Source organism: Bos indicus x Bos taurus, chromosome 4 (assembly GCF_003369695.1).
Source record: "Bos indicus x Bos taurus breed Angus x Brahman F1 hybrid chromosome 4, Bos_hybrid_MaternalHap_v2.0, whole genome shotgun sequence".
Lineage (NCBI taxonomy): Eukaryota > Metazoa > Chordata > Mammalia > Artiodactyla > Bovidae > Bos > Bos indicus x Bos taurus.
In genome coordinates, this window is record NC_040079.1 from 109,132,071 (window position 1) to 109,146,080 (window position 14,010).

The following is a 14,010-nucleotide window of genomic DNA, read 5'->3' on the forward strand; positions in this document are numbered from 1 at the left end:
TAGAGCTCACCCCCACCCCTGCAAGGTACTGTCACAGCTAATGCAAAAGCTTCATTTTAAGCAGATCAAAATCTATTTAAAAAGTTAGCACTCAGAGCAGAAGATGCAGCAGCTATCTTCAGACAGCACATTTCACGAACAAACAGAAGATGTAATACATTAACAAACAGGAGATATAAAACGTTAATTACATAATCACTTAAATATTACAAAGATGACAATTACATAAGGTGAAATCGCTTTTAAATTTTCCAAAAGAATTCTTATCATGATGAGCCAACAGTTGAACCATCTGGATCTGAAAAACAAACTGTGACAACACTCGCAATATTTATAAGCTGGGCAAAGTTAAGGAGGAAGAATTCCCAAGAGGTGCAATGAAGACAAGAACAGATGAATTTATTCTCTACTACTGCAGAAAAATGAAATCAGTAAGATTGGAAAAAATATGAAAAGAAGAGTTAACAATGATGTCACAGGAAACAGGATTCAAAAGTATCTATCTGATCTTTCAAGCCTTAAGAATTGTTATTTTACTGTGAAAGTGAAAAGTGAAAGGGAAGTCGCTCAGTCGTGTCTGACTCTTCGACCCCATGGACTGTAGCCTACCAGACTCCTCTGTCCATGGTCTTTTCCAGGCAAGAGTACAGGAGTGGGTTACCATTTCCTTCTCCAGGAGATCTTCCCAACCCAGGGACTGAACCCAGGTCTCCCGCACTGTAGGCAGACACTTTACCGTCTGCGCCACCAAGGAAGTCCTATTTTACTGTACTGTCCATTTATAAACAAGAAAGCTAAACTAGGATACAGCACTTAGTAATTCTCAATGTTTATTAACATTGTATATTACACAACTCCTATATTAAAACTGATGGCAGAGTCAGCTTTAAAAATTTGATGTTAGCTTACCTTATGCAACTGTAATGTTTAAAAGTGCTGGCAGCTTTCTGACATTCCAGGCACAGCTGAATAGCTCCTGGATAGTCTTCCTCCTGGAGAGAGCAACAACAGAAGTCATTAGGACGGAAACATTTTTCTTAAAAGACTCTGAAAGGGGGCCTCCCTGGTGGTCCAGTGGTTAAGACTCCGCCTTGCAGTGCAAGGGACACGGGTTACATCCCTGGTCCGGGAAGATCCACATATGCTGGGCAACTAAGTCCATGCCCACAGCTACTGAACCTGTTCTCTAGGGCCCTTGAGCCACAACTACTGAGCGCACAGTACTAAAGCCAGTGCCTAGAACCTGTGCTCCGCAACAAGAGAAGCCAAGGCAGTGAGAAGCCTGTGCACCCCACTTGTCGCAACTAGAGAAAGCCCACGCACAACAATGAAGACCCAGTGCAGGCAAAAATAAAAATCATTTTTAAAAGTCTCTGAAAAGGATAAACCTCTGTTCATACTCTATCTAAAAGTTACACTACCAGGAAGTTTTAATTCTTCTCAAAGATTATAATATGAACAACAGATAAATAGTAAAATATAACAAAGGAACTAGCTCCAGATCTAAAATGTAGCATGGAAAAAATATGTTGTGCCCATAAATACACAGTAATAGCCCTCTGAGACCATGACCATGACAAAGCGTACACAGAAGTATAAGCTGCTTCAGAGAGAAGGAGTTCTTTAACTGTTAACATATCTTCTTTCAGTCGTGTTTATATAAAAAACGTTCCAATTTTATTCTACTTGCAAGCAACATTCAACAGTTTTACCATCAATGAATCCATAAATATCCTTAAATAAATTTGGAAAATAAAGTGAAATATTCATTAATGGCCTCAGGATATTTTTAACACCTGAACAGAGTAATTTACTGCCAAATTAATTTTTCATATGGATTTCTTAAACCATAGTTCAGTGGTAATAGTTTAGAAGTAACACAGTGTTTAAACAGAAAACCATTAAAAAAAAACGTTCCTTAAGTTCATATCTAAATTCAACAAAGGCAATTCAAACCATAGGGGATGCAGAGATCATGACAAAGTACCTACCTAAAGGTGCTTGAGAATTATGGGGAAACACACATAATACATTAGGCCTTGGTGAACCTTATAACAGAAGTATATAAGAAATGCTAAGAAAGCCATTGAAGAGAAAACAGATGGCTCACTCAGAAAATCAATATATATATGAGGGCTTCCCTAGCAGTCCAGTGGATAGGAATCTGCCTGCCAATGCAGGGGACACAGGTTCAGCCCCTGGTCTGGGACGGGCAGGGCAGCAAAGCCTGCATGCCAGAAATACTGAGCTTGCATGCCAGAACTACCAAAGCCCATGCATCTAGAGACCGTGCCCTGCAACAAGAGAAGTCACCACAACGAAGAGGAGCTCCCGTCTGCCGTTACTAGGGAAAGCCCTCGTGCAGCAACAAAGACCCAGCACAGCCAAAAATTTTAAAAATTAGTAATTAAAAAAATATGTGTGTGTGCGTGTGTGTGTATATATATATATATATATATATATATATATATAAGACACCAAAATAACTAATACATGCCATCTTCATCAAATTACTACTTCATGTTACATGAAAAAGGTAATTTCACTGCTATTTGGGCCCAGATATAACGGAAACATACTGAAATTAACATTCCTACATTGCTACACACTGAACATTCCCACACACTGAACATTCCCCCCAATAAATTTTTCTGAATGAAGTCTATCATGACAATAGTAAAAGATGCACAAGAGTAGAAACAGTAAGGTCCTTTACTGTTTAAAAATGCTCTTTATACCATACACCAATTTGAGAAAAATGCACATCTGAGGTTTTTTTCACAATAATTCTCTAATATTATGAGGAGCACCAAACTTCCAAGCCTTGTACAAACTTACCTCCAGCATTTCACTTAGGCGGACATCTGTTCTTTGCTGAAAAATAACAGAAATGCAAAGGTAAAACCTGTTTCAACCATAAAATTAAATTTTAATTTTTAAAAAGGAACTGGTATATACCAATGTTTTTATCGTTCTCAGAGATTTCAGAAGTCCAATCAGCAACTGACGTTTCCTCTGATTTGCAAGGAGGCCTAAACTAGCTTGAGTAAAACCTTCCTTTGCAATATTCAAGTGTCTGTAAAAATGAGCAATAAATAGTTCAGTTTTTCTAGTATAAGAACCCTATACACACAGAACAATTAGGCAGTTAATGAGACAGTATCCTGGACTGCTCTTAAATTTGGGGATTGTGAGCCCTCTGACCGATTGAACAGATTGACCGATCTGTTCAATGGCTCAAAATAAACCAGCATTACCAGAGTGGTAGGTGGTCTTCTACCAGACTTTAAACTGTTACTAGTTCATCACAAAAAAAGTGCAGAAATTGAGAGCAAGCATTTAGAAACATGTAGAGCAAAAGTTGACGCAACAATTTTATGCTTGATGACTCTAACCAAAAAAATTGTAAACACACAGAGCAAAAGTTGACATGGTAATTTTATGCTTAATGAATCTGATAATAGAAAAAATGAAGACTGTATTTTATATGTGTTTGTCTTTTTTTAAATTTATTCTAGCAATTTGTTTTTATTGCATTTTATAAAAACAACAATCTGTAACATGTTGGAAATCAAAGGAAAAAAAAAAGGCTGGTCCTTCACCAAAGACAGTTTGAGAAGCACTGATTTAAGCAATACAAAAACACTAATATTTGGGGACTTTCCTGGCAATCCAGTGGTTAAAGACTTCACCTTCCAAAGCAGGGGGTGTAGGTTTGATCCCTGGTCAGGGAACTAAAATCCCATATACCTCAGGGCCAAAAAACCAGAACATAAACAACAGAAGCAACATTATAACAAATTTGATAAAGATTTTTAAAATGGCCCACATTAAAAAAAAAAAAAAAAACTTAAGAAAACTAATATTTTTAATCCTTAACTAGATTTTAAAACATTTTCCACACACCTTCTTAGTGCAGTTTATAAATCATGATGTATGTTCAGTTAATGAATAGCATTCTAGAAACCACAATCGTAATTTAAAAACTCAATTTTCCAAGACAGTTTCTCTTAAATGTTATTTAGCTTAAAGAACAAAGCATCATCAAACACAATACCTCCTCCCATTGGTGCAGATTACAGCAGCTAACTGAAGACCTGTTTGTAATGAGGTAACTCTTTCAAGTTCCTATGGAAAGACGAGGTGTAGGTTACTGTGCGAGGCATTTTATCTTTCTTTCTTATTGATATGGTTCTCTAACAAAAACTTTAGTGGGTTTCAAAGAGAAGCCTGCTTGATAAACAAAGTAACAACAAAGATACCTGAACTTGTACACTGTTGGTATATTTCTCATAAAATCATTTTAGATAACTACTTTGAATTGATTTTCATCATGGCATGTCACAAAATATTTAGGCAGTATTGCTTGTAAGGAAATGTAGACCCATCCTCTTTTCAGTTCAGTTCAGTCGCTCAGTCGTGTCCGACTCTTTGCGACCCCATGAATCGCAGCACGCCAGGCCTCCCTGTCCATCACCATCCTCTTTTAGATGGGTGTAAATAAATACTAATAATATATTCGTTTAAATGTTTCTATCCAAGAGAACTTCATAAGATAATGACAAATACGACAAACATGATTTGTTTGCTAAGATGCTTTTACAGTGAATGGCTTTGTTTGAACACAGATATTTCAGTGCATTCTGAAGTCTCTGTTTTTCTGATGAAAAGGCAGATTCAAAGAGACAGTTCCAATTTTATCATATTTTAAAGGCAGACTGAGCAATCACTGTTGATGATCTGAGTTGCAAAATACACAGAAGCAATTTTCATTGGCTGTTCTTAAGTTAGGAAAACCAAACAGATTAGAGTCAGATATAAAAACTCTTTCATTTCCCATAGTTTGGTAAATTCCCCACATGAGAGAAAAAACCATATACAAACACAACCCAAATAAAATTAATATGTTGCTATAAACTACAGACAAAAGAATATTTCAAATTCCAAGTATAAGTCACTCACACATTTTTAATATTTTACTTTACAAATAACAAATATTATCCTACCTTGACATAAGCAGGCTGTTTTTCAAGGATTAAATCTGCTACTTTTTTTGAGACCTAGAAGAACATGCAATCAAATAAAGGAAATAAAAGAAAAAGCCTCATGCTTCCTATTACATTTTACATTTAAAGTTTTAGCAAGAACATTCAACAGGGCTTCTCAATCACTCCTACAGCAGATTCTGGCATGCTATGGCCACACACGTCTCTGTTCACGAATTTAGTAAAAGAGGTATAGCACGTAGCATAATACCTGGTCCTTAATAGAAACTCAATAAATGGTCATTATTACTGTTAATAACATGAGTATCATTATTTGATTTCACTAACATGTGCAAAAGTCTATCTATCTTTAAGGGTACTGGAGTTGCTTTCAAAAGACAGACTTAAGATAAAAAAATATTTAATCTACTCAAGTTACGGAAATACCATCTGGGAAACAGAAAATATCCTTGTCCCCTTTAAACTCTTTGTACTGCATAAGAAGACAAACAGCAATTTGGTCTACTACTTCTGAAAAACTGAAAATATGCTTTTTTGGAGCACTATGAAGATACCGAAGGTTTCTTGGTCAGTTTCATGAATAATGTTAGTGTATGCAATGTAGAACTCTAATGATCTGGAACACAAGTTTCTTATTTCACAATCTCAGGGACCTCTGCAGCCCTGCACTGAAGGGGCACCATGACCAGCAATGACCATGACCATGCTGAGGGGCACAGAAGGCACTTAGTGACCATCTGCTCAAGAAATACAATCGTATCCCCTGCCCCAACGCAGCTGAGGACAAAACGTTACACACGCATTCGACTACTACATTAATTCTTTCATGTTTTCTTAATCTGCTCTGAATTTGTGTAGATGTGTATAGACAGGAACTTGTAGGGATGTGCACAGACAGAAACCCACTGAATCTTACCAAACTGTTTTCTGAGTCATTCGTTCATTTGTGTGTGTTCATTGCTTTTTGTTTATTGTTACGGGTTTTTCCATTTTTCTTGTTTTAAATAGACCATGTGGCTATTTTAGCTTCCACGGCACCAGGCAGTGTGCTGAGTGCTTTTCTTGCATTACCTCAATTAGTAATTAGGACAATCTACTGAAATGGGTGACATGTTTCCTTATTTTCCAGGGGGTGTAATCTTAGACACAGTAGTAATTCACCCGCAGTAAGTTGCAAGGTCACGGTTCAAGGCCAGGTTGATCAGATTCCAAAGGCCACTATGCTACATGGCCCTTGTGGTGGGATTCATTCCCAAAATACTACTACCACATGAGTTACAGAAGAGGGGGGAGTACATATTAAAACACGCTGAGACCAAAAGGCAAAAGGTGCCACCATCCACTGAACTCAAATTCTCCAGAACCGCAACATGCTTTTACTATACAAGTGCTGAGGGCCCTTCCCCACGCTACTGCTACCAGCCTCTAGGAGATCTCAGCACCCACTGAGGCCTCTGGGTATAACACAAAAGATACCGAAGTATATCTTCCTTTGTCTCATGTATTATTAAAGATCGTATGTTAAATTAAAATGGCTGAACATATTATTACTGCTTTTAGTATTAAAAAATTAACAAGACTACTTACTACCATTATTTAATCTCCTACAGTACTGAGTTTTATAAAAGGAATTCAGCCTAACACACAAAAAACAGAAAATCACAGAATTTTACATCATTAGGTAGAATGCAGGCCCAGCCCACTACTTCACAAATGACACAAGAGATTTAGCAAGGCAAAGTGACTTGCCCAATGTCACACGATTAATAGTGACAGCAGTTCAGACTTTCTGAATCTTAACCCTGTATTCTGTTTGGACCTTTCAACTAGAAGTGAGAGCCTCTACTCTGATATAAGAACATTCTATCATAAAACTGTGGGTTAGGAAAAAAAAAAACTATGGATAGGAAAGTCACACACCATGTGACAAGGAGCAATCTAAGCAGGTACTTAGTAATTTGAAAAAAATAAATTCAAAATTCTTTCATCATGTTTAGGATTCCAGAGAAAGAAGACCAAGTTCTAGAAGCAAATCTATCAAAGTAATATGAGGGGAACTGAATAGTAAATTTGAATACATATAAATGTATCATTTGAGTCAAAGTCATGTCAAATAATAAGATTTGTTTAAAATGTTAGTGTATTAGTGAAACCATAAAACCTGTAAACATTACACTGCTCTGTTGTTTCCTTTACAGTTTTGTCAGAAATGTGTCTTTTACTTACTGCAGCTTGCTGTTGTTTCAATTTGTCTCTGTACTCCTCTAATTCTTGCAAATTGAGAACAGGAGGGAGCTTCTAAAAGGAAAAATCCATAAACAAAGAGTGAAAAAAATCAATTGTTTAGTTTCACTTCCCTGCACACCTAAGTAAGGGATTACAATCTGCACATACAAAAGTGTCACACCTCACACCTCCTGTCCTTCCAACCTCCGCACTAGACCCCAGACACCAGCCTGTATATCTGGTACTAACCCTCTGGGGTTCAAGCTCCACCCTCCCTCTGCTATCTCCACTGCCGCCACCTCCAACCTCCTGGAAATCCCACTCCTGTGGGGACTCCTGGCCCCTAAGCTGGGAAACTCTGCTTCCAATACCTGTAACAGGAGAATGTGAGAAAGTTCCTAACCCTAATTCCCCAGTCTACCAGCCACTGGTATCTCCCTAGTCGTCCACGACAGAACTCAAAACCTACTTCCCCTCTGAAATACGAATGGAAATTAACGCCTACACGTGTAGTGCGATAGTGATGGTTATTTGAAGACACAGATTATACATACTCCGGAGGACAGTATGAAAGTGAAAGTGTAGTCGCTCAGCTGTGTCTGACTCTTTGCAACTCCATGGACTGCAGCCCGCCAGGCTCCTCTGTCCATGGGATTCTCCAGGCCAGAATACTGGAGTGGGTTGCCATTCCCTTCTCCAGGGGATCTTTCTGACCCAGTGATCAAACCCAGGTCTCCCGCATTCCAGGCAGATTCTTTACCATCTGAGCCACCAGGGAAACCCAGAGGGCAGTATGGGAACTAACAAAAATGCAGGCCATGGTGAGGATGGGAAAATACCAGGTTAGACCTCCAGTCTCAGACAAATGATGACGAAATTTCCGAATAAGCTGGGTACTAACTCTAGGTACTACATATGAAGCATGTATGCATACAGCATTTGGTTTCATCTAAAACCCAAATTTTACTATTCTGACTTTTTTTAATTCTTATAAATTTAAAATGCCAAAGTTATAAACATTATGGCACAGGGGTATTTTTCACAACTAAATAATGATGTAAATATACTTTCATGATTAAAAGTCTCAGAGCTTTCCTAAACATATTTAGCCAACGTAAAATAAGATAGAGGCAGTACACTAACATAATTGTGTGCTGAGAGTTAAAAATGAAAAATACAAAAATTAACCTTACATTTAAAAAAATAATCTCATCTTTAAACAATGCTGAAAGTTCATTTAATCACAATGTGGTTATCACAGATAGGTCCTAGTATCAAAAATAAATACAATGACCCTAAAAACCATTCATATTTCACTCACAAATTTAAATCACTGAACAAAACTGGCTTTAGATAGGTTTTAATGAATTTTTTTACCTCCAGTTCATATTTAACAATATCAAATGAATCTGTAGAAAAATACACTTGTTCAATACTATTAATTAGTTCTTGTTCAGCTTGAGGGTCACTAGGCTGTTCTCGAAGTTCTCGGAATTCCTCCTTTAAGGGAAAACAAACAAAAAAAAAAATTATAGCACTTGTAGTTGCTATAATTCTATCTGCACAGAAATAATCATCTGTCTTAAGCCTGACCAATCTCCTGGGAAACACTGACCAAGGAGACAAACTGACAGAAAACAAGAAGAAAGTTTGTGAAAAGTTAGGAAAAAGTCAAACACTAAAAATCACCCATCTATTGGAGGAAAATACTAGCCAGTTTTAAGATTCAGATTTTATTTTCAATTCCTGGTGTATCAACTAGTAGTTGAGAAAATTCAGATGTTAAACAAAAAGAAAAAAAAGTGACTACCTAATACCTATCATATATACACACAGTTTCTTCATCTCAAGTGTGTTAGTCGCTCAGTCGTGTCCAACTCTTTGCGACCCCATGGACTGTAGGGATCCATGGGGTTCCCCATGGAGCCCCACCTGGCTCCTCTGTCCATGGAATTCTCCAGGCAAGAATACTGGAGTGGATAGCCATTCCCCTCTCCAGGGGATCTTCCCAACCCGGGGACTGAACTCAGGTCTTTCGCACTGCAGGCAGATTCTTTACTGTCTGAGCCTCCAGGGAAGCCCTCTCTTCATCTAACAATGCTCTAGAATCTGTCCCACCACAGATAACCAGTGGACAACATTTCAGTGACTTTCGGATCACAATCAGTATTGGAACCCTGAACGGATTTTCTGCTGAAAATCTCACTGCTTGGCTAAGAAAAACTTGTTCCACAAAAGGTTCACAAGGGACTTCCCTAGTGGTCCAGAGGTTAACAATCCGCCTTTCAAGGCAGGAGATTCAGGTTCAATCCCTGGTTGGAGAACTAAGATCCCATATACCAAGGGTGGGGCAACTGAGCCCACGAGCTGTAACTAGAGAGCCTGCAGGTCGCAATGAAAGATCCTGAGTATCACAACTAAGACCCAATACAGTCAAAAACAAATAAATACTAAAAAAAAAAAAAAAAAAAAAAAGGCTAACAAGGTTACTTCTGTACTCCCATGAGGCTTCCTTCAAAGTGTACTGATACTATAATTAATGAACCGATTATGAACCTAAAGCTCTGACAAACTGCTTGCTTTCTAAAGATACATTATGGGGCTTCTGTGGATATGCAACCCAAAAGAGCTTAATAGACAAGTCCTTATCCTTGCATCCTTATCCTATGTAGGTTCACTGCATAATCGGATAAAACTTCAGTTAACTGGGAAATTTCAGTAATACAGATACCCACTTTCTGCCACAGTAATTAATCAAAACATTATTACAGACATATAATTTAATTATTTGGCTTTATTCAAATTAATCTCAAACATTTAAGTACACAAAAAGAAATCAGTATTTAAAACCATTTTACAGTCAAAATAATATTTAACAAGAATTCTTAATGAATCACCACTAATTAAATATACAAAAATTATATGATTAATTTGAGGACCAAACTTTCCAAGTAGAGGCACTCTAGATTACTTTATTGCAGGGCATAGTTTTCATTTGTAGAAAAGAAAAAAAGGAAGAGCCTAGCTTATATATCTTTAGGATTTTAATTTATATCTTAAATTTATACAATTACTATAAAATTATTTCCTCTCAGTAGATCCAAGCTAAAAGAAAGCATTAGAGCAATAAACCTGAAATTTAATAGTTAACTGTTTACATTTAAAATTCTGATAAATTGAAAACAGAAGGTAAAATCATAAAAACTAAACCTGCCGAATTAAAAGTGCATGAAAAAGAATATGCTTCTTCAGTACCAAAACTCAACTTATAAAAATATACTAACCAAAAACATAAACAGGTTAAAGAGACCGCCATCACTGATTTTGCTGCGATTAGATACAATGAGTGCAGTAAGAAATCCATCATGGTAACAGTGGGAGCTGTATTCCGGTGGGGGTTTATCTACAGCACACTCAGTTGTGCAGCACCTTGGACAACGGCACAGAAGCGTTCCAACAGACTTGTGTTAAACCCACAATATTTGCGGAAGGGTTCCAACTAGTTAGCGTAGCCACAGGCCACCTCCCTGAATACAGTGGAAATCTGAATTGACAGTGAGACATGAAATAGAAAAAGAGATCAGAAATTCCTGGCACTTTCTCTCCCTAAAGGTGCGCAGGCATTTGAAATACCAGCTTCAGATACCGCAAGCTGAGGGAAGGAATAAAGCCCGAGCGAGGGTATGCCTCCCAAGTAATACCACAGCACCACTGGCAAATAAATGTACTTGGGACTATTCACACACCAAAAAAACTGAAGATTACAAAAATGCCTAAGAATGAAAACTATCAGATGTGAAACAAGTTGGAAATTCAAACAGACTGCAGTGAATGAGCACTGTCATCTCAAATGTGTAAATGGCATTAACTCCATGCTGAGGTTCTCCCTATATATACTACCTACTGACTAATCAAAGGGAAAGACACAGGTTTTAGCTGCAACTCGGCTATTAACCTTAGTTAATATCAACTTAGTCTCCTCATGCCTATTTTTTTTCCACCTGTAAAGGACATACACACACACTCCAAATGACAGTGAAACAAATATCCAAAGTTATTAAGAATGTCAGAGGGAAAACATGATTTATAAATATCTCACAAATGCTCATTTCACAAAGGAGATATATGTGTAAAAACAAAATGCACAGTCTATATATGTATATAAAAGGTCAAATGCCATTCCTTCGTAGAACACTAAGCAATTATATCACTGAGAGCAGACAGACTAAAAAGAATTTCAAAGAAGTGAAATGCAACACTTAAAACACTGGACTAAGTAACCTGGAAGTGAGGGAGAGAGAAAAATCAAGAAAGATAGAAAAAGAAACACAGCACACAAAGCAGAATTCAACCAAAACAAACGCCTGACGCCATGTCCCTATAAAACACCCTCTCCTTTCAGGGGCTTCTGTTTGAACACACACGTCTGAACTCAGTCAGAACACGCTCCGTTCTGCCTGGAAGCATGATCACCGTGTTCCTTTTAATCCCGCTGCACTGCTGTCTGTAAGACTCAGCCACTACCCAATCTCTCTCTAAACGTCTCATTGCTGTCAGTGCCCGCGGCTCCATCAGATTACACACTTCTTGAGGACGGAGGCTTTTCTTTATTCTCCATCATTTGCTCCCAAGTGCCAAGGCACACTGTAGATAAAAATCATGGATCAAACTAAAACTAATTTACACAGTGAATTGTATTTTAAAAAAAAAGGAATATAAGAACAAAGGGAAAGGAAGAGACTGTATCTTCTTGTTTTGATCGTCAAAATTATCCACACACTCCTAAGGAAAGGCTTCTTTCTTCTAAATAGAAGTAACAATAAATGTAAAATGATTGTAGGAATATTTTATGCATATAAAGTAGAAAAATAAAAAAAACAGCTAGACAGTATATTCTTAAAACAATCACTCCATAATTTTACCATTATGTAAACTGGTTCCCTAGGATTGGAAATGTACAAAAGTATTAATTCTTCACCTAAAACAGAACCAGTTTTGCAAGCCAAACCAGTTTTGCTGCATATATATGTATGAGGCAAAACTTTACATAAACAAACAAAAGATTCCCTACAAAACAAATTTAAAGGTATAATCAGGGGAGTAGAATACTAAATGAAACTCCTCAAGCCAATATTAAACTATGCAATGTTCTTAAAAGTTACAAGAAGATTAGATGCCTTAACTATGTTTGGTAATAAAATATTTTAGTCTTATGGACTGCTATTAAGAGTACAGTTTTTTAAAGAATTTTTATAGTAAAGTTTATGACACATATAATATTATTATTAATATTAATAATAGTGGTAGGAATGCTCTGCAAACTTTGAAAATTCAAAAATAATTCATCAGCAACTACAAACCATCCATCAAACATGTCACAACTTGCCTACTAAGGGTGGGTAATCAACTACACCTCAAATAAGTACACAAATGTCACCCCAGAATTAAAGCCGGAGAAAAACTACAATTAATGAGCTTAATTTTAAAGGACATAGAAACAAAAATACAAATGTCAAAAAAGAACAAATCAAACCTCTCTCCCACATTATCATCAGGAAATAACCTGCCGACTAGCAAAGCTCCATTATCTCTTATTTCCCAGTCAAGTCACACATCCCCATTTTAGAACTTTTTAAATTAAAGTCCTACTATGTAAAAATCCTCTATGCTAGGTCATAAAGAAACAAAGATGAGTAAAATACGGCTCTTTGCTCAAATAGCTGCTGAAGTAATAGATGAACAAATGACAATGCAAGGCAGAACAAAAAGGAAATACAAACAAAATGAAGGGCATTAAGGGATTGTAAGCTACCATCTGATGGAAGTGGTGGCATTTACAGAACATGAGAAACGGTAAAATTTAAAATATTAGAGATTGGGGGAATAAGGGTGAAAAAATAAAGCGAAGCAGAAGTAAAAGCAGCGGAGTGGGAAAGCATACAACAGGTTAAGTAACAGTGGATGACTTTCCGCAGGGCAGGAAAATGTCATGGGGGAGAGACGACGTGGACACCAAGAGCCAAGAAAACGGAACAACCGTGATGCTGTTAAAATTCAACACACTTTCATATAAACTAGGACCATATTCTTCCTTTACTAAAAATATCTTAACACATTACCACGGTGCCAGATGCTACATCCAAAAACAAGCATAAACATTCAACATTTTCTTAACATAATACACCAAGCAGGAATATTTTGGGAAAGTGGTAGATAATGCAGAAGTCATTCAGAGTTTTAGAGGCTGTCTCTTCCAGCAGTCACAGTACACCATAAGGTTGTATATAATATATACTACCTAGCCTGTTCTTCTATTCTGATCATCTCTGGGATAAAGCTACATGAACATATTAATACATATAAAAATGCATATTGCAAATGTGACTTTTTGAAAAAGAAAGAAAATCAGAATAGAAATTTAAGTCAACATCTTTGATTTTGGCCAAGCCATGTTTCCTCTCAACATTACACCAAAGGTCATATGAGAACTGGGGATTCAAGTCTATAAAACAATTGGAGCCCTCAAGTGTAAAGGTGTTATAGAACATTTCCAACATATCTATGGTTTCCAAAGAAACCAGGCTATAACTTTACAAAACTATCTCCTGCTTAAGGGTTCACCTCTTAAGGGGAGGATGTATTCAAGTCCAGGAGGGAAAAGAAAAACTACAAATTTTATATTGAATCACTACTTTCAGATTATCCAAAATACCACAGTAATTAAAAATATCAACCCAGGCTCAGGCTTTCAATCCTATTCACTTTTGTAAGTGTAAAA

The 14,010-nt window shown here is 37.0% G+C and overlaps 1 protein-coding gene across 2 annotated transcripts in view; it reads right to left on the bottom strand.

Annotated features, from left to right (window-relative positions):
• VPS50 (VPS50, EARP/GARPII complex subunit) overlaps positions 1–14,010 on the bottom strand; it is a 132,073-nt gene that overhangs the window by 101,412 nt on the left and 16,651 nt on the right. Inside the window, exons 3-9 of one of the 2 annotated variants that reach the window (XM_027540160.1) lie at positions 8,610–8,732; positions 7,233–7,304; positions 5,007–5,060; positions 4,058–4,128; positions 2,959–3,076; positions 2,839–2,874; positions 910–992 (exon numbers count right to left, since the gene is read on the bottom strand). In XM_027540160.1, coding sequence (XP_027395961.1) covers positions 910–992; positions 2,839–2,874; positions 2,959–3,076; positions 4,058–4,128; positions 5,007–5,060; positions 7,233–7,304; positions 8,610–8,732 — 557 coding nt within the window. The remainder of the gene's footprint in view (positions 1–909; positions 993–2,838; positions 2,875–2,958; positions 3,077–4,057; positions 4,129–5,006; positions 5,061–7,232; positions 7,305–8,609; positions 8,733–14,010) is intronic. The other variant, XM_027540161.1, reaches the window with a different exon arrangement.